This window comes from Leptonotus elevatus, chromosome 2, assembly GCF_054856555.1.
Source record: "Leptonotus elevatus isolate MCC_2025b chromosome 2, RoL_Lele_1.0, whole genome shotgun sequence".
In the NCBI taxonomy this organism is placed as follows: domain Eukaryota; kingdom Metazoa; phylum Chordata; class Actinopteri; order Syngnathiformes; family Syngnathidae; genus Leptonotus; species Leptonotus elevatus.
In genome coordinates this window covers 27,944,999-27,966,007 of record NC_141240.1, presented here as the reverse complement: position 1 = coordinate 27,966,007, position 21,009 = coordinate 27,944,999, and the positions used below count along the sequence as shown (strand labels likewise).

Below are 21,009 nucleotides of genomic sequence, written 5' to 3'. Positions count from 1 at the left end.
TGACAACTAAAATAGAAATAATAGTTTTAAAGTATACCAGCCGAACAAAGACATAACCACAAACACTCAATTTCCCAGCATCCCTTGGCGTAGATTATAAATATGACGTCACGGAGAGTACATATACGTCCGCCGGGAGGAATTTTGAGCTGCCATTGTTAAATTCTAGCGACCGGGGCCGGTCGGGGCGAAACCGGGTCGTAGACCGTCTTCTCGCCCCAAAGACGGCTGCGACATTGACACCGGAACCGCGTGAAGAGCGAGAAGACGACGCTTGGCCCCACCGATCGTCCTCGGCTCAGTGAGTGTGTTGGAGAAGAGGCGAGCGAGGGGGAGAACCGAAAAACGACCACGACTAAAGATGTCAGCGGGTTTCTCCATTTAAAAGCCCCTGTCAAGAACAGGAAAATACTTAACATTTATAAAGGCACATCTTCATACAGCGCGGAAATAGAACGCTCTGGTAACGTGACGGCACATTTGATGTCCGAAACGACATCCTTATGAGGGCTGCGGTTTTCCCCTCCTATTCAGAACAATGAATATAGTACCCAAGTAGCCTCCTCCAGCCAAGTGAGACAATCCCTTTAAAAGCTATCGCTGCTGCTTCAGGCACCAAAAAGGCGTCTCACAGGGTGTTTAACATAATCCATGAACAGAGAGGAAGAGAAAGGAGCAACGAGCTGGTTGCATTCAAACTCCCCGTTTGTGGCCCAGGTAAGAAAAGAAGCTTCTTTGTCATGGTGAGCATGCTTAACCCCCCTACAGTGTGCATGTGAAAACTAATTTTGCATACAGATACAATAACTAAGTGCTCTCGTATTTCAATTGACAGTTCGAGCTACAGTTGCACAATGCTGTGCCTGTTTAAGATTCTGTAAACTGCACTGTCATCAGCAGATTCTATCTGGACTATTCATCCTTAATTAATTGGATTTTAATCTTTATTCTCCACACAACTCACACAAAGCAAAATTACACACACAAAAAAGCAATCCATGTTCCCAAATTATAGTGTTTTTAACTTTAAGGGCTTCTGATTGGATGATAAAGGGTGCCAGAAGACATTACACTTGGAAATCCGATGAATGATTACTGCACACCTCCTGACAGCTTCTCCAGTGGGGTTAAATGCGGTAAAAATGCTGCAATACAAGGTTGCTTTACAGTGCCGGATTTGATTCTCTCGTTCAAAATGACAGCATCATTCAGGAGATGCAGCATTGCTGTGGAGAAGCCTTCATTAAATTAATGGCCCAGCATCCAAATTTTGTATTGGGTAAAACGCTATATGTTTTTTGACTGCATATAAAATATAAAATGTATTTATTTGTGCTTATTGTCATTCACATTAGTACTGATGTTATGGCAATACTGTATTTGATACCCGGAAGTGCTACAGTGGGATTCAGTCTGTTCCAGAATGCTGTTTGACCTCAGATTTGTTCTCATAGAAAATAACGAACAGAACAGAATACTGAAAGAAAAACAATCCACGCTAAGGTCAACTGTTGCCAGTATAAAACCGTTATTATAATGAGGTGTGCCAGAAAAATTTCAGGACAAAATATTAAATCCAGACTACTGCAAGCGTTCCCCTTAAAAGTAATCCCTCCGGGGTCTAACGGACTCCCCCAGTCGTCTCTGCCACACCTTTATGCACTCCTGGAAGGATTCTCCGCTGCTCTGTTGTCACAGCCATCTTGATTCCTATTGATGAGCCCTTGAGCAAAAAAATAAATTACATGGAGCCAGGTCGGGTGAGTCAGGAGGTTGCACCAGCACGCCAGTGTTGTTTTCTGCCAGGAACTGTAGGATGCTCACACAACTGTGAGCATTGTCACGGTGAAGCAGCAGCAAGGTGTAACAATCTTTGTAAAACACAGTAAATGTGTCCAGTAGTTAACTTGAGACCTCAAGTACTACAGCAAACCAGCCACTATTATAAAGTGTACATTTTAGCCAGTAAAGTGCAGAGGCTCATTAAATAATATTAAGCATCGATTAGTACCATGATAGTGATTGTGCCAAATGCTGCAGAGAATTATCGAAGTATTTTACAAACGAGCTCAGTTTTTGTATTTTCTTTCTCAGGGAAATGAAACTGGAATTCTTAATAATATCAATCTGTTTTGGTCTGTAAATTATTAATTGCTTATTTTTAGACATTGAAATTAATACACCTCCTTATCTTGGTGTGATGTCAGCGAAGGAATTGGAAACTATTTATCCAGTCTAAAACTTTTAACGTACGTCACTTGCAATGTCCAGAAACTGCACGACAGAACACTGATGTATTTAAAAATTTACCCCAAGTGGGGAAACATAACTAATAAATAAATAAATAAAATAAGAGGGATCCTGGTGGTTCAAGAAAGTTATTTGAAACTTAGAAGGAAAACCTTTACTTGGGTTGACGCGGCTGATTTAGTGCCTGCCTCAGTGGCGTACAATTTGGGTACACTACAATAAGTGAAGTGAGGCTTTGTAAAGCTCTTTGGACAACATTTGTAGATAAATGCCCTCCACTTACTTTTACCATTATGGTCAATTTAGATTTTTCATCTTTTTGGACTATATGTGTTTTTATGGAAAAGTACATTCATTTGAGTTGATTTGGCATTCACTGATTAAAAAGTCAAATAATCAGAGGTGGCAATCCAGGTCCAGAAAGTAAAAACCCTGCCACAGTTTGCGTTTAGCCCCTTGTGCTAGCGAGCTAGCTCCCTAGCAGGTAACCGAGCACCCGGGGAGCTAGCTAGCGAGCTCGCTAGCAGGTAACCGAGCACCCGGGGATCTAACTAGCGAGCTCGCTAGCAGGTAACCGAGCACCCGGGGAGCTAGCTGGCGAGCTCGCGAGCAGGTAACCGAGCACCTGGGGAGCTAGCTGGCGAGCTCGCGAGCAGGTAACCGAGCACCCGGGGAGCTAGCTGGCGAGCTCGCGAGCAGGTAACCGAGCACCCGGGGAGCTAGCTGGGGAGCTCGCTAGCAGGTAACCGAGCACCCGGGGAGCTAGCTGGCGAGCTCGCTAGCAGGTAACCGAGCACCCGGGGAGCTAGCTGGCGAGCTCGCTAGCAGGTAACCGAGCACCCGGGGAGCTAGATGGCGAGCTCGCTAGCAGGTAACCGAGCACCCGGAAGCTAGCTAGCAAGCGAGCTCGCTAGCTAGCACCTGGGGCTAAAGCCAAACTGTGGCAGGGTTTTTACTTTCTGGACCTGAATTTGCCACCTCTGTAAAGAATAGTGAATGTAATTTTGGGCGCGAGTCAGAGTTCTAATAGTCACCAAAATTATGTCAACATCTCTTCTTATGCCCACTTCAATCTCTGAAAATACCTTTCCATAGGTGCTCACAATAAGAATGAGGAAATAAGCAACTTTCCTTGATTCTCTCATGTCACAGGTTGTTTTTTCTTTAATAAACAAGGATCATTTATAATTTTAGTGGCCTTCAATCCACAAAGGACATTAAATGTCTAAAAAAGAAAAGAAAGAACACCACCTGGGAAAGAGGACCAATCACGCACAAAATGAGCCCTCTCCAGAATGCTTGTTGGTCGGCTGCGACCACGGGGACGTCACGGGGCATTAGCGTGGAGCACAGGGAGCGAGGGAGGACAACTTGGAATAAAAAGGGAAGAAAACAACAGAGCAGCAGTCTGCGGGAGCCATTTTCCGTGGATGGGTCGGCATTCACTGCTGCCTAGCTGTCAAAATAGGGTTGAATGATTTCAAAGTCTTCTTCCCATGTATTTTTTTTTTAACACATTCAGTCTGTATCACAATAAACAATATCAGATTTATTCTATATAAATGTTTTGGGTTTGTAGCTTTGGCTTCCGCTCACATAGAGTTGTTGATTTACGAAACACATTTTGACTTGCAGTCTTTTAAGCGCTCACTATGACAAGTTCACAAAATTCTACCAAACAAGTGTGGCGTAAATGTAATGTCGGAATAGATGAAAACAATCATGCAAACGATTATGTGACTTTTAATCACTTCCGTTAAACTCCTCATGTTTCATGAAACTGATATGTAAACATGTGGACTGAACTTCTTCAGCACTGAACTTATCTACGCTATTTATTTAACTAAAAATAAAAAAATTGTAAAAAATAAAGCTGAAAGACCGGAATTAAGCAGATAAAAAAAAAGAAAAAATTGGAGCCTCTGTGATTTAAAAATTGCATTCTACTACATAAATATTTTTACAATAGCCTTTTCATTTGACCATTTATGACTCAAACATCTTCTAATTAGCAGATTAACACTTTAGCTGCTCTGGCCAATAGTTTTCAGACAGGATTCAGGTTCGAATTTCCCCGCCCTCTGTGTGCGGATGTGACATCATGCGCGCAGTGAAGAAAGGAGTGTGCAGTTTCATTTTTCTCCCACATGTGGCAGTAGCTATTCGAAATTCAATTTCCTGCTTTGAGCAGCGTCAACTCAACTGTCTTATTCTATGGCCTTTTTTTTTTTTTTTTTTGCTCCATGTACAGCACTTTGTATGCAGCGGTGGTTGTTCTAAAGTGCTCAATCAATAAAGTTGAGTTCAGTAGTTTCCTTTCTGACGCACCTCACAACTGCTGCTATTGACCCCATCTCACCCGTGACTCGAATGAGGACGTGGTATAGAAAATGGAGAAATGGTGTGGCTTTTTGATATATAATATAAAAATTCAGACAACCATAATTGTCTACGTGACCATACCTTTTTGTTGCGAACACTGCACCAAATCATTTCAGGTCAATATAAGAGAGAGAGAAAAACTCTCTGCTTTTCTGACTGACTGAGCATGACCTGTTTTCATGGACTGATAATGCAGCGGGTCCTTTGGCGTCCTTGCATTCGGTCACCATGGTAACAACAGTCGTGCTTTCTCTCTTCATCTCAAGGCTTGTGTGAGCAAATGCCCATGTGACATGTGGAACCAGGCCTGGTTCAAAATGCACAGTCAATCTTCAAATCCTGTTGGGCTTAATTAAAAATGCTTCGTCATAGTCGTAGCGCAAGATGAGCTCTAAATGGGTCACGTTTGTGTTACGTAACATTATAATACTGATTTAACTCCAATTCAGCTCTTGAGTCTAATCTTGGAAGCTTTGAAGATGGATTTTTAATTTCTATTTTGGAAAACACAAATGTGTCCATGTAGTAACTTTAAGTTGAAATGTAATTCCGCTTTAGCTCGTTGCCATGGTGACACCTTCAGACACAATTTGTCTGGAAACTAAAGTAATGTAATCAATGTAACCAAAGCACAAAGCTAAGCTGCATTTTTTTATCCTGTCTTTCTGACTACTGGGTTCGGCGTGGATCAGTAGTAGCGTGGTTGTCTCGCAACCCTGAGGTTGTGGGTTTGATTCCTAGGATAGGCTTCAGATCACTTGTCATCCTAATAATGCAAATGGCTGGATTAATTTCACAGAGGTGGCAAATCCAGGTCTAGAAAGTTTAGCCCCTGATGCTAGCTAGCTAGCTCCCGAGCAGGTAAACAAGCACCATGGGAGGGCTGAAGCCAAACTGTGGCAGGGTTTTTACTTTCTGGACTTGGATTTGCCACCTCTGATTATGGCAATGGCCCCGAATGGCCCTTCCCTTGTTTAGACACCAACAGCTACAGTTTGTTATGCTCGGACTGCATGGATTTCATGAGTGCTGCCCTGTGCCCTCAGACACAGTTTCCATGGAGGCAGGTTCATCCCTCAGCCTCAAACGACAATATGAAGAGGTGGACAACTGCTCTCCCTTTTCGACACCCAAAGACTCTGACGATGACATCTCTAGCAGCGACAGTGCCGACAGCTGTGACAGCCTCAACCCCCCCTCCAGGACAGAATTCACACGTAAGGAACGAAAGAAAATAAATAAAATCCGTGCACAAATCATGAGTAAGCATTCACTTGGATTCCTGAATGTTTCTCCCCCCCAGCCACCTCGATCCTCAGACAGCACAAGCTGTCACCTGGAGGCAAGCGTGTGCGTTTCGATGCGGTGACTGTGTATTACTTCCCCCGGAGGCAGGGCTTCACTAGTGTGCCCAGCCAGGGGGGCAGCTCGCTGGGCATGGCCCACAACCACTCGTCCATCCAACGGTACACGCTGGGCGAGTTTGCACGGGAGCAGGAGAGCAGTCACCGACACACCTTACGCCAACACCTGCTCCAGGAGAAGCTCAACGCCCGCAAGCTGAAGGTAAGATTTTGGCGCCACTTCCTCCACGGCTTGTCAGAGGGCTTAGCAAGACTTCAATACAGACCCCCCCAAAAAAAAGACCAATGGTTTTTTTTCAGGGTCGACGGAGATAATTAGTAGTCAAGGAGGCCAATAACCGATTGGAGCGGCACCTTTTCTTTTGTCACTATGTAAGCAGGGCATGAAGTTTCCGTACGCGTACCAACCTCAGTCGATCTTCTCACTTCAGCAACGACAACAAATGCACAACGCCATTGCGGATAAACAAAAACAGGCTTTCACTTTAATAAGTTCTTTTATTCACAAAAAAGGGTGGTTACAAAGGCGGCAAACAAAATATACGGTCAGAACAGTGAGAATAAGTTGTTGCTTCAAGCCCTACTTCCCAATTCCCTTTTTTTTTTATATATATATATATATTTTTTACGTCAGCTCCCTTTCTTTACGACAGCCTACAAGCAGGACGAACTAATGGAGCACAAATACTCAAATATTCTGAATAAATTAGCATTAAACAAAATAACAAAAATAAAACGCCAAATTAGGGCTGGGCAATTATGGCCAAAAAATAAAAAATAAATTTTTACAGTCATTTAGGACGTTTTCGATTTGAATCTAATAAACCCCACAAACATTTATTTAAAGGTTTTATTTATTCAAAAATAATTCCTATGCAAAATGTTCAGACAACAATAATGTATACTGATTCGAATTTAGTTTTGACATAAACTTAACATTCATAGTTTTTTCTTAAATGTCACAATTAAGTAGTTGATAGCTATTGTAAACATGTCTTGTAAAGCACCCATCCAGCATTCTGCCTCAAAAACATTTGAATGTAACACAACATAAGAACAACAGCTTTTAATAATCTAAAAGAAAAAAAGAAAATGTACGATTTAGAAAATTTTCAACGATCCGATTTTTTTAATGCCGATGTTTCGAATTAATTCGATTTATTGCCCAGCCCTACACCAAATATAGGTCAAGTAGTTTGTTACACAAATAAACGTATATTCATATTTTTTCCTATGGCTCTAACTAACACCGATATTTGAAATCGATATTCATTTTCAGTAAAAAAAAAAAGGGGGGGGGGAATATTGGCGATAACCTTTTTTTAAATACAAATGCCAATCTTGACTTTGTTGCAATGTCTTAAATCATTATAGCTTATTGAAAATTGTTCAGGCTTTTCATAATGTAGATGTTTTTTTGTTTTTTTAATCTTAGACAATAAACGTAATTTTACATTTCTAAATAATAAAAGAATGTTCAGGGAGCTCCCAAGGTTATCAGTACATCTTAAAAAGTACTAAACAGTGGAAACTTAAACAAATAAATACCATTGTTCTTGCAGTTTTCTACAGTAAATATTTTTTCTTAAAAAAATTTAATACCGGATATCTTCAACTTTCACATTCCTTTGTTTTATTGTCGAACAAAAACAAAAGGTTCAGAAGGATTCTGGGGTTAGCAGCATCTCTCATAAAGTTAACAGAAATTTTCAATAAATAGTTCCTTGATATTAAAATGGCTTTCCGTTTTATTGGTCGTCAGATTTTGAAAAAAGACAGATATTTGTCAAAATGCCCAATATCGGCGCGGATAATCGGTCTGGACGACTATCTGTCTATCCCTAAAAAAAGTCTAAAATCCTATGACAAGCTATGTTTCTTGCAAAGGGGCTGCAGTCTGGCAAAAGGAGTTCAAAATGGGGGAGGAAGAACTTCTACTAGAGCAGTGTTTTCACAGTCTTTATTGAGCCACGGCGCATATTTTACATCGGAAAAATGTGTATACAGTATCTGCATTTGTTTTTACTCCACACTTTATTTACTTTAGCCGAGTTGTCGTACACAGCTGACCAGGAACGGCACAGTGGCGTGTGCCCAAGCCGAACTGCTCACTCTGGACGACGTTTCGGACGAGGACCTGGATGTGGACGCCGTGGAGGTGGACGACTGCTTCTTCCTTCAGCCACTGCCCACCAAGCGGCGCAGAGCCCTTCTGCGAGCCTCCGGAATCGCTCGCATCGACGCCCGGGAGAAAACGGAGCTCCGAGCCATCCGCCTTTCCCGCGAGGAATGTGGCTGCGACTGCCGTCTGTACTGCGACCCTCGACACTGTGGCTGTAGCCAAGCTGGCATCAAGTGCCAGGTAGGAGGGTCATTGGATTTACACTTCATGGTTGAAACGACGCATTTCCAAATTTAGTATTTTTTTCCGCTCAAGTAGCGCGACTGGCATATACGTCACAGCAGCGTAAATAGGGGGGAAAAAACAACTGGAGTTTAACTTCAGATTAGAATCAAAATCAGGACATAGTACATTAGATTACATCACAGTACATTATTTCTTGTCATTGGCATAATATATCCGTTTGTTTTCATATTTTAACCCTTTAGATTCCAACTAGCAGAGGGAAGAAGCTTCCACATGTTAAATCAAAATGTAATTGTTTGCCATGGTCACCACAGGGAAGGGGAAGTCAAACCCAAATTTTCTTGACAATAATATGTTGCAGGCTTGGGGAGTAACGGAATACATGTATATTCAGATTACAAAAATAATTTAACTATTCCATTACAGTTACAGGAAAAAACATGTAATCAGATTACAGGTACATTTATTAAAAATGGGGATTACTTTGAGGGATTACAATTTCTACAATGAGAGAGGGGGCGGGCGAGAGAGGGCGAGCGAGGGAGAGAGAGAAACAGACAGACAGAGGGTGAGAGGGAGAGATAATGGGGGGGGGTGGAGAGGGAGAGGGAGACCATTGCTACATGTCGGGGAGGTGGGAACGAACGATCGAACTGACTGGTTGTGTCCTCCACACGCGGGCAGTTTGAAAAAGCTTCACGGACGGGAGGAGGAAATGGCGACCGGTATTCACTGGAATTTACCCAGAGCGAAAGTTTGAGCTAAGAGTCCAGCGGCATGCTATGCGCTGTAGCTTCTTGCTCGCTAGCCCGCTAGCCTACAACCATAATGTGAGTTACATTACTTAAATATTATGGTACTTGGATTACGTTACTAAGTAAAAAAAATTAGCAGGTAACTGTAACGGATTACATTTTAAAAGTAACCCTCCCAACCCTGGTTGTATGTGCCCCCACTAGTCAAAACACGGCATTCTGATTTATATTGCTTTTATAGAACTATGAGTTGAGCATCAAAATCCGCTTGTTTTTATCCATCACTGGGGCGGCCATTTTGCCACTTGCTGTCGATTGAAAATAACATCATAGTTGCTCAGGGCTCAGGTAACGACCAATCACTGCTCAGCGTCAGAAAGCAGGTGAGCCGTGATTAGGGTGTTACTTGATCCCTCAGCAACTATAAAGTAATTTTCAATCGACAGCAAGTGGCAAAATGGCCGCTCCCTGAGATGGATAAAAATGACTGGATTTAGCTGCTTAACTCACATTCCACAAATGTAATATTAATCAGAATGTTGTGTTTAGACTAGTGGGGCTGCATAAAAATTATGATTGTAAATTTAAAAAAATCGGTTGACTTCAAAATTGTGTCACTCTGCTCAATTGGAATTCAGTCAGTCATTAAACTATTTTTTTGGGGCACTAAGACTATTGCATGAAATTGCTTTTTATAAAAATAGGTCATTGATGTAATCTGGTAGAAATACATGACAAAAAATAAAAGTGCAAGTATTGAGTCTCAACTGCCATTTTGCCGCAGTGTATGATTCATTCGGATAAATAACAAAAACATTTAATAATGTTTTAAAGCGGCCACAATAGCGCCAAAAGGTACAACTCCATGTAAACAGTATATTATTGATATACTTAGAGCTATAGTTGGAAATGACTAAATTAGAAAAATATTCCACCCCTTTTTGAAGTTTCATTACATTTCCATTAGGGCTAGGTATCGATTCTAATTTCCTCAACCGATTCAATTTCGATTCACAAGAGTTCAGTTTGATTCAATTTAGATTTTTTTTTTGTTCTGTTTCGAATTAACTTTCCTTCAATCCGATATCGATTAATTATAGAACGTCAATTCTTCTTTAATGTCAAGGACATGATAAAAACTCCACAATTAACTAATTCACTGCCATTGGCGGCTATAGACATCAAAAATGTATTTCAACTATTTCTACTAGTTTAACATATTTTTTCCACTTTTGTTAACAAGAGTGTGAAAACCCAGATTTTTTTATTGTACATTTAGAACGGATATAAAATGTGTGATTGATTGTGAGTTAACTAGTGAAGTCATGCGATTAACTACAATTAAAAAATTTAATCGCCTGACGCCCATAATTTGTAATCATTTCTTTTTTTTAAATCACGTCAGGTGATAATTTTTAATTGTAATTAATCACATGACTTCAATAATTAACTTACGATTAATCGCAATTTTTTTTATATCTGTTCTAAATGCTAAACATTTTTTTTTAAGTTTTCATACTCTTATTAACAAAAGTGGGAAAAAAATATTAAACTCAGAAATAGTTCAAATTAATTTTTGACATCTATAGCCGTGAATGAGTTAAATTCCAAAGTACAATTTAACACGTGTTCTAATCACGTAAGTAACACAAACATTGAAATCAGCAAGGATGAGATCAAAATATGTTCATAATTCTAATTAAATAATTGTAAATATAAATTAAAAAGGTTCTGAATTGTCCAAAAGCGTAATAAGTCAGCTCTTTCATAAACGTAAGAAAACAATAGGATACCCCAAAAATTTGCCTTTAAAATTCTATTTTTTTAAAGAATTTTTGGGAAAAAGAGATTAATAGTTTTATTAATTTAATTTCAGGCTTGAAAAGGAAAATTTGATTTGATATGTATAACATATTTTTTTTAAACACAGCTAAAATGGTTGGGTAAAAAAAATATTACTGTAATTATTGTTTACTTTTGTGTCATTAGTGCCCGCTGTTGACACTTACTTACTTACTCATGTGCAAATTCGGCTTTAAGTCCAACTTAACTCATTCACTGCCATTGACAGCTATAGACGTCATATATTCATTGTAACTATTTTTATTAGTTTAAATTTTTGTTCCTCTTTTGTTAACAAGAGTATGAAAACCTAGAATTTTTTTTATTGTACATTTAGAACAAATATGAAATTTGTAATTAATCGAGAGTTAACAAGTGAAGTCATGCGATTAATTATGATTAAAATTTTAATCACCTGACGCCCCCAAATTGTAATAATTTTTTCTCCTTTTTTTTATTCATTCACTGCCATTGACTGCTATAAACGTCGAAAATTCATTTGAACTATTTCTTTAGTTTTTTTCCACTTTTGTTAACAAGAGTATGAAAACCTATAATTTTTTTCCATTGTATATTTAGAACAGATATCAAATTTGCGATTGATCGTGAGTTAACTAGTGAAGTCATACGATTATTTACAATTGAAAAAAAATTTATAATCTTTTTTATTTTTTATGAATTTATGGCAGTGAATGAGTTAAGAGGGGTCAAGAACTACAGACAATAGTGAGGCCTGTTTTCCCCTTCAGGTGGACAGAATGTCCTTCCCTTGTGGATGCTCCAGAGATGGTTGCGGCAACTTAGCGGGCCGCGTCGAGTTCAACCCACTTCGTGTCCGAACGCACTACCTGCACACCATCATGAAGTTGGACCTGGAGAAGAGGAGGGTGCTACTACAAGTGCCCGGGGAGACGTACGCCGAGTCGGACCGGGTGTCCTCCCCGTTCCCCGCTTTCCCCGCATCTCCGACCCTGGAAGAGAGCGGGGTGCGGGCATGTGTCTTTGAGGCGGAGGAGGACATCCTGGAGCGGGAGAACGAGACCGCCGTGTTGCACCTGCAGAGCGCCGAGGAACAGGAGAGGCGGGCAGAAGACCCGCAGGTGGAGGAGGTTCTCCTTCAGGGGCCTTTCCCGACCGGGACCGCCGTGCTGTGCATCAACCAAGAGGAAGAGAGTCCCGCAGAGCTTCTCAGAGACTCCGCCCCCCTCCACTACTACCAACTCAGCTCCATCGAGCCGGCCGCCCTGGAGCCCACCGAGGAGGTGGGGGTTCAAGAGGCCGGAGGGGACGAGTGTTTAGTTGGCCAGTTCCAAAGTGACCAATCGAAGCTCCTCCATCATGAAGAGTGTCTCGAAGAAGCAGCGGTGGCGACGGACCCGCTTCCTCCCGATGTTTAGTCCGAGCTTCTCTGCAGATGTTTTGCACAAATAGCGTTGAAGAAGTAATACAATTTTTGCGTCAAACTCAGATGCAGTCGTGGAGGCCGGAGCACATGGAGGTCAGGACGGCATATGTTACGGTATATGCAGTCACGTGACTTTTATTATGAATTGTGTTGAAGTTGGTGAACACAGCCTTATGCAAAAAAAAATAAAAAATGCAGGAGAAAGTCCTGCTTGCTAACTTTGGAGGCATCCAAGAGACAAGCTGAGCGACATAGTTAACACTTTGTATGGCGGCAGACTTGTGTGTGCTGCAGTCAAGCCAAATGACGGCGTAAACTGACCTAATAATCCTGGAAATACTTGTTTTCTTGTGTACTGTACAAGCGTTTGTGCCATCGCGAGGCCGAGCCGGTCTTTCACAAACGCCATCTTTGTGTTGTAGTTGCAGATGCCTGTGATTTGATGGCGTCTTTGTGTGATGGATCTCTTGTAGACGAGGTGCTGCTGGAAAAAAGGGCGACGCTAGCTGCGCTGATTTTTGCATTACTGAAATCCCAGGTGATCTTTAAATGTTTACGTTTGGGTCACGGACTGCTAGCCACTCTGGATCACTTCCACAGACAGATAGTTGTACTTTGTATTCCGCAAGGGGAAATGAAAGATTGGTCTAGACCGCGAGCTGCGGCCTGCGATAGAGAGCAATGCCAGGCTTGGTCTCAGACTGGACCTCTTCCAGTGTGTCCTCAAACAACCCCGAGCGTGCAAAACCTGCAGCCGTTGTCGGTACCAGATGTGATCGGGCTGCCAGATCGTATCGGGGTCGACTAACGAACACGTTACGCTACAGGATCGGCTGGAAATTATCCAGTTGACGTCAAACATTGGAAAGAAAATATTAAAGATGTAATTTAAACAACAAAATGTACAGACTGAAATTGTAAAAACGTAAATAAACCGATATATATTATCATTAAGATGTTTTTGTGATGGATTGTGAACAGCTAAAAAAAAAAAGTCAATTGCGCATTTAGTTAGCGCTGCAGTAGTGACGTCACCGGCAAGCGCGAAGGCGCTTCATTCTATTTTTATTATTTCTTCAATCTTAAAGTATCGGCTTTTATATTCTTAGGTTTATTCACGTTTTTACAATTTCAGTCCATACATTTTGTTATTTCAATGACATCTTCAATAATGTATTTCCAATATTTTGTTGTCAATTCTTTTGATATGACTTTATTGAACTATTGTAAACGCACAATTTCCAGCAAATCCTGAAGCGTGACGTCATCTGTAGGCGACCCCGATACAATCTAGCGGCCCGATCACATCTGGTACCGACATCGTATCCTATAATTGAACACAAGGCTTGTTCTGGTGTGTAACTATGGGCCTGCTCTAGAGCAGGGATGGGAATGTAACGTTAGAGCAGTTGGTTGCTGACGCCAGACCTGATACGACCTAATTTGTTCTGAAACGTTCCCCCCGACCTGCTCTACAATGTAGCTTTGGATATGTTCAAAATGGGGGACCTGTGACTGTTATCATTTCCACATTTCTGGCAACTTGAACCCGTTCTAGGGTACCAGGCCAGGTCTATTCAAGTGTTAACACTAGTGTTGTTCCGATACTGCATTACAACAGTGGCATCAGCCAGGATTAACGAGTAGTGTTAATTTTATCAGCCATTTTTTAATGTTGTCAGTTTTAGTACAGTTTCAATCACGCTTGTTAGTTTTCAATATAGTCAGTCAACCTCATCCCGTTTTATTTAGTCAAGTTTTATAGCTGACAATAAATCGAGCATTTTAGTCTTTATTTAAAGCTGCAATATGGAACTTTTTTCCCCAAAGATAACTTTACAGTAAGCTTTTTATTTGGCCATTTATGACTGAAATGCCTTCTAATTAGTAGATTAACGCCTTAGCTGTTCACAATGGGTACTCCTGCAAGTCTCTGGCCAAAAGTTTTCACACTGGAATCGGGTTAGAATTTCCCGCGCCCTGTCTGCGGATGTGACGTAATGTGCGTGGTGTGTATCTGAAGAACAGCATGTGCAGTTTCATTTTTTGTCAGCAGGTGGCAGGAGCGATTTGAAATAGAATATTCTAAATTCAGTAGCTTTAAATCCAAGAAAACACAATTGTATTCGTCTAGTTTTAGTCAACAAAAACTGTCAACGATCATTTTACAGCTGTGTATTTTTTTGATTTCACATCAAATTTTCTCTCATCTTTTTGATGAGAAACAACTTGACACACAATGGGCTCTTTGCACTTGACTACTTCCTGAATTTAACACCACTGCTTTGTTTCTTGTCTTTTAGAATTGGACAAATTGATTAATCCAGGTGTGTCTGGCCATTGTCGTCATGGTTACTGAGGTCAGGTACACCTGGCTTAATCAGATTGTCCACTCAGGAAAGACAGGGAATTAAGAAGTGGTATTGAGTTCAAGAAGTAGTGGATTTTGTGCAAAGAGCCCATTACATTATATCAACAAGTGGCTTCATGCGACAAGCTAGTAAATTAGCCAGCATTAGTTAGCAGTCGGATTAACATTATTAGTGTTCATTTTATCAGACATTTTAAAATGTAGTCTCAGTTTTAGTACAGTTTCAATCATGCTTTTTAGTTTTTAACATAACTAGTCAACCTCATCCCATATTATTTAGTCAAGGTTTAGTCGACTATAAATCGAGCATTTTAGTCTTTATTTTAGTCCAAGATAACAACATAATTTTATTTCTCTAGTTTTAGTCAACAAAAACTGTCAACGTTTTAGTCAGGACAATCATGTTACCCATTTATATTTTTTTGTCAGCAGATAATGTTGAACATTTTAGATCTAAAACGATTTCACATCAAATTGTCTCTCATTTTTAAAAAATGAAAAACAACTTGACACACAATTACCGGTACAGTATATCAACAAGTGGCTACTATGGCTCCATGCGACGAGCTAGTAAATTAGCCAGCATTAGTTAGTGGTTAGATTAACATTATTGTTGGAACGTTATATATGTTGGATTAAATGTTACCTTATAACTATAATTTACTTCTTTTTTTTTTTTGTTACCTTTCACCATCAATCCACCTCCTGTCTGTCCCATGTGTTTGTGCATGTTGCACTCGCTAGCTGCAGATTTTACAAAATCATATAATATTCGTCTTGTTCATGAACTAAAATGTCCGTATATTTTAGTCCAGTTATTAAGTGAAGTAGACTACATTTTCATTACTTGACAAAAATGCAAAACTGATTTTAGCCCCAGTTATTGTTTATTAGTGAGGGTTTTAGTCTATTGTAGTTTTATTCCGGTGAAAAATGTGTGTTGACGAAATTATTTCTGTTTAGTTTTCGTTATCATTACTAACAAGTTTATTTTTATTTCCGACGCTAATATAGGACTTTGGATGCCGCATCTTTTGTGTTGCTTGTGCACGACATTCACTGATGTGTGACGTGTTCACTGCATGCCGAGGCAAAATATCCTATTGGCCCTTGAATGCTCTGAACCAATGGCAAGGTAGCTTTTTCATGTTGGGGAAAAAAACAACTGGGTGTATGGGAACAACACTAGCTAACACCAGGCCTGTTACAAAGTGTATGGCCTGTCCTACAAAGCTTTAACAGCTTCAATATCCCTCACATGAGTTATGAAGTATATCTATCGATACTTGTCTAGTGTCACGAGAGATTTTTGCACCATCGCCTCTGAACAAGAGATGCGTCATATGAAGAAAAGAGCATTTAAAGAAAAATGTGACATTGTGCGATGCGGCTTGCTAATAAGTGTGTGTATGTCCATAGGTGTACTGTATTTAGGGGGCTTAAGAAGCATAATGACAAAATACTATGTTTTGAAAAGGCGCTCATGTTACAGACTTGATTGCGCTTTCTCTCAAGATTCCATAGTTCATCATGTTGGAGGTCAAGGAAGGCGACTGCTGCTTTACCGCAACACATTCTTGTGCTAATGTTGGCATTTTGTCCGTGGCTTTTTAACTTTTGTGCTATTTAAATGTCTTTCTTTTTTTTTGGTTTAAAAAACAACATTTAAACCCATTTTTTATTTTGGATGTGCTGACATCCTGACTGAGATTTTAACGTAATTATTTGCCTTTTTTGGGGGGGGGGGGGTGTCTTAATTCAAGTGTGCTCCACCAAAGCAGTGGTCTTCACCCTCCCGAGAGGATGACTCTCGTTTTTGTGGCCTCCCTTTAGTCACGCTTGGCTGTTTGCCATGACTTTTAGCCTGGGACCACTGCACAAGTTATGTGTCTGTGAGCAAAAGATAAGTGTGATTGTTGGATTTCTGCGAGAGCCTCTCACATGAAAACCATTCCCTAAAAGTGGACAAGGTCTTTTTCTATATATATATATAAAAAATAAAGTGCACATTCAAGAAAGATGTATGTGTGTTGTCAATTTTTAATTTGTTCGCAGTGCTTCGTGATTGTCAGTTTGTTAATGTTGGCTTTTCTAAAGTTACCTAAGTAACTTGAGAATTGAGTAACTATTACTATTCTCACATTGCCTCAGAATGTATAAATGAGGAAAAATAACTGAAATGTAATTTGATATTTAACATGAAAATAGCTTTGTTTGCATACTTAAATTGCAGATATATTCATAAAATGATTTAACTGAAATCTATTTGCACACATGAACATACCCAGGTCTAAATCCGTTCATATTTTTTTCCCATTTCTTAAAAAAGGTATTTGTTTTAATAGCTATATAGTTTTACAGTACAATTATTCTCTTTAGTGTTCTGTTCATGCTGTTACTTCCTGTTGTTTACAGGGAACTTATTCAAAGGAGCTCCAGAGTTTTTGTGGTGAATGTTATGAGAATTAGGTTTATTATTTTATTTTGTTTATTATTATATTCTTATAGCATATTAATTTGAGAAACAAAGAAAACTAATTAATGAAATGTGATAAAAATGTTCCATCCTAATCTGCTCCATTCTACTTTTGTGGAATCAACACGCATGAGTGAAGGACTACTCTCCTTTATTCATACAAAGCAATAGAGTGAGGGACGACTCATGACTCATTTGCAATAGTAATATCACCAAATTTTCATGATGAAATCATTTATATCCATAGTGAATTTCAGTAGATCTCTTATTCAAATACTTTCACAAAAAGAAGTCTTATTTTTGTGAGTTTTTGAAACATTAATATTGACAATTTTTTTTGTAAAATAAAGCAAAACTGACAAATACTCAGATATTGCTCATTTCTGTCAGGGGTTGGGCACCACAAAGCATTTTAACTTTATTTTAACGAAAGTATTTGTTTCCGCTGTTGGAATGCAGTACATTTGATGGCCAGCCGAGGGCAGCATCGCTTCACTGCATGCTCATCAGGCGATGTCACAACTATGGCCCGTAAACTGCTTGACAGGAAATCTTTACAGACCGAGGTCAAGTAGGCCCGTCACTATTATCAATACGTTTTTTACTATAACCATTCACCGTTAAAAAAGAAAAAAGAAAAAAAGAAGTGGAATAACTTAAACAATAGTTTCCAGCTTAGCTCTGTAATGAAATCCATCCCATTAGCTCAGTGTCTGGCCCTGTGCCCGGCTTTGTTCGTGGTGGAAGTTTCATAGATTGGAAATGTTCTCACAGCAAGGCCTCTGTGCATTAACAGCAGTGGGCAACATAATGTGAACGTGCACAAAAAAGAGATGACTTCACCTCTTGGTGCATTCCTCCTGATGAATCTCTCAGGACACTCGATTATGAAAAACTTTGATGTGTATTTTTTTGGCACTTTACCCCCCTAACTTTTGAGTTATTTTCCCAGATGGCTCTCAACATGGCTCAAAGGGTCAATGGTTGAATTGCGATATCATATTCCTTGCGATATCATATTCCAGAAATATGCGATATCATATTCCAGAAATCCTTTTCCCATTAGAGTCGCGGATGAACTGCAGCCCAAGTTGATTTTGGGCGAGAGGTGGTGACACGCTTGACTGGTTTCCAGCCAGTCACAGGGCACATATGGACAAATAAGCATTCCAAAAAAGAATGCAAGTTCTTTTAAGGCTCTAAATTGTCCATAGGTGTGATTGTGAATGGTTGTATGTGTCACCTGTGACCCTAATGAGCACAACAAGCACTATTGAAAATGGAAGCTGACCCTACTGTTATTATACCCTATTGATCACAAGAGACCAGAACAAGTAGTACAAAACACTTTTGTGAATCTGGGAAAGGATGTGGATTGACTTCCTGTCCATGTGTCTTATTCCCTAAAGCACACTTTGACTCAATCATGTAAAAAGTCCCTAACCACCTCGTCACTCCTGGTGAATAACCATATCTCTGACATCCATGTTGTTTAGTCCTTGCTATGTTCCCAGTGTGCTGTGCAAACAAAAAAAAATTCCCATTCAAGTGACCTCATTTCCTGTTACACACATGGATCCACTGTTGTACCTGTAAAAACAGTTAAAGCAAAAAACAAACAACACTGTGGCGGGTGTGGAGGGAGGGTTTCCATGTCGTGGAAACAATAATGTTTTTTTCTTTATTAACTCATTCACTGCCATTGACTGCTATAGACGTCAAAAATGAATTTGAAATATTTCTATTAGTTTAAAAATGTTCCCACTTTTGTTAACAAGAATATAAAAACCTAGAAAAATGTTTTATTGTACATTTTCAACAGATATAAAATTTGTAATTAATCATAACATAACTATTGAAGTCATGCGATTAATTACAATAAAAAAATGTAATCACCTGACGCGATAAAAAAAGAAAAAGAAAAGATTATTAAAAATTAGGGGCGCCAGGCGATTACAATTTTTAATTGTAATTAATTGCATGACTTCACTAGTTAACTCACGTTTAATCACAAATTTTATATCTTCTAAATGTACATTAATTTTTTTCTAGGTTTTCATACTCTTAACAAAAGTGGGGAAAAAAACATCCATCCATCCATCCATTTTCTGTACCGCTTGTCCTCACAAGGGTCGCGGGGGTTGCTGGAGCCTATCCCAGCTGGCTTCGGGCAGTAGGCGGGGTACACCCTGAACTGGTTGCCAGCCTATCGCAGGGCACACAGTGACGAACAACCATACTCACAATCACACCTATGGACAATTTGGAGTGTCCAATTCACCTGCCATGCATGTTTTTGGAATGTGGGAGGAAACCGGAGTACCCGGAGAAAACCCACACAAGCACGGGGAGAACATGCAAACTCCACCCAGGAAGGCCGAAGCCCATACTTGATCTCACAACCTTTGCACTGGGAGGCGGTCGTGCTAACCAGTCAGCCACCGTGCCGCCGGGAAAAAAAACATGTTAAACTAATATAAATAGTTAAAATGAATTTTTGACGCCTATAGCCGTGTCTGGCAGCGAATGAGTTAATTCAAACTCCAACATCCAATTCAAACGGAGCACACAAACCCAGAACGGTGCTGTCAAACAAGACACAAGAAAAAGAAATAAACATGTTGCCCAAAACAAATATTCAAACTTTTTGGTGAGCTTCTTCTTCTTCTTGTGTGTACACCAAGATATTTTGAGTAGCATTTCAGTGCTGGATTTCAAGAATATTAAGTTTGGGATTGTAATACAAGACAGAAAAAGGGAAATGATGCTAATAATGGCAAAACAGTTTATTCACAGTTATAGATTTATTAAATGTCAACCTTTGTTTTTGATTTATTGTAAGGACATTGAGGAGGGTTAAGACAAAGCAAGCCTTGTCGGTATTTAATAACTTAAAAAATGACTGTCTGATTAGACCAATTTTTTGTGTGCGTGTGTTTTTTTGTTTAGTTTTTTGTGTGTTTTCCTTTTTCTTGTGTCGTGTTTGACAGCAACAAAAACGTCTTCTTCTTCTTCCCATCTATCTCAATAACATGTCTGTGACAGGCCTTGGTGAAAATATCCCAAGGATTATGGCATACTTTACACATCCTATTGCCTCGTAAAAGACAATAAGAGCCTTTTCACTCAATGGAAGCAACACAACATAAACTACAGAAGCATGTGGACACGTCAACAAACATACATACAGACAACAAATCAAGTGTGCGCTGCCTGTCAGAAGAATGAACAAAATGAGAGGTTTCTGTTGCACACCAGGGGACGTTCGCACTTCAGTCAAATGCTCATATTTACCATCTGCCAGTCAGTTTTGGCAGTGAGTCTCGGGTCCAGGCTCGGGTTGCAGTTCGGACAACGGGCGCAGCGTGGGACCAACAGGTGAACGGCCTTAGAAAGGCCTGGTCAAAACACTGCCGTCGTAGGAGAACGGCTTCTGGAAATTAATTACGCATCCCAGATGACTTGAGAGGGTTATTTATGATCGTTCTCGAGGGATTTTGCAGAAAGAGGATCCCCTCGCGCTCCCTTGTGAAGGACTGGAAATACCGATGTACAACACATCGGGGTTGCTGGCCTCATTGGGCGTTTTGGCTCATCGCAGCTCGGCATCTGTGAGCTCAGCTGATGTCAATGTTTGTAAATATTTGGAAACATTAATAGATAACAGATCGCTTCCAGCAAGAGGCTCTGGAATGTTTAAGTGGTTTCTGTTTACACTTTTCTCACTGTCCAGCTGCATCGTCATTCCACTTTTACCTTCAGGATAGAAAACGCTGCCTCCAAACCATAGTACAGT

At 40.0% G+C, this 21,009-nt stretch overlaps 1 protein-coding gene across 1 annotated transcript; it reads left to right on the top strand.

The window, feature by feature from the left end:
- The first annotated feature begins 133 nt into the window (after positions 1-133).
- Positions 134-16,755, top strand: csrnp2 (cysteine-serine-rich nuclear protein 2). The gene is made up of 5 exons (XM_086069578.1): positions 134-717; positions 5,679-5,849; positions 5,936-6,198; positions 8,062-8,358; positions 11,711-16,755. Exons 2-5 carry the CDS (start codon positions 5,690-5,692, stop codon positions 12,356-12,358), a joined length of 1,368 nt encoding a protein of 455 aa, XP_085925704.1. The 5' UTR covers positions 134-717; positions 5,679-5,689; the 3' UTR covers positions 12,359-16,755.
- The last annotated feature ends 4,254 nt before the right edge of the window (positions 16,756-21,009 follow it).

Excerpts from the sequence above, each read along its gene's own strand:
- csrnp2 (XM_086069578.1), top strand. The coding sequence starts at position 5,690 with ATGGAGGCAGGTTCATCCCTCAGCCTCAAACGACAATATGAAGAGGTG. Across the intron at positions 6,199-8,061 it reads TCAACGCCCGCAAGCTGAAG|CTGACCAGGAACGGCACAGT; the intron begins GTAAGATTTTGG and ends TGTCGTACACAG. Across the intron at positions 8,359-11,710 it reads AAGCTGGCATCAAGTGCCAG|GTGGACAGAATGTCCTTCCC; the intron begins GTAGGAGGGTCA and ends TTTCCCCTTCAG.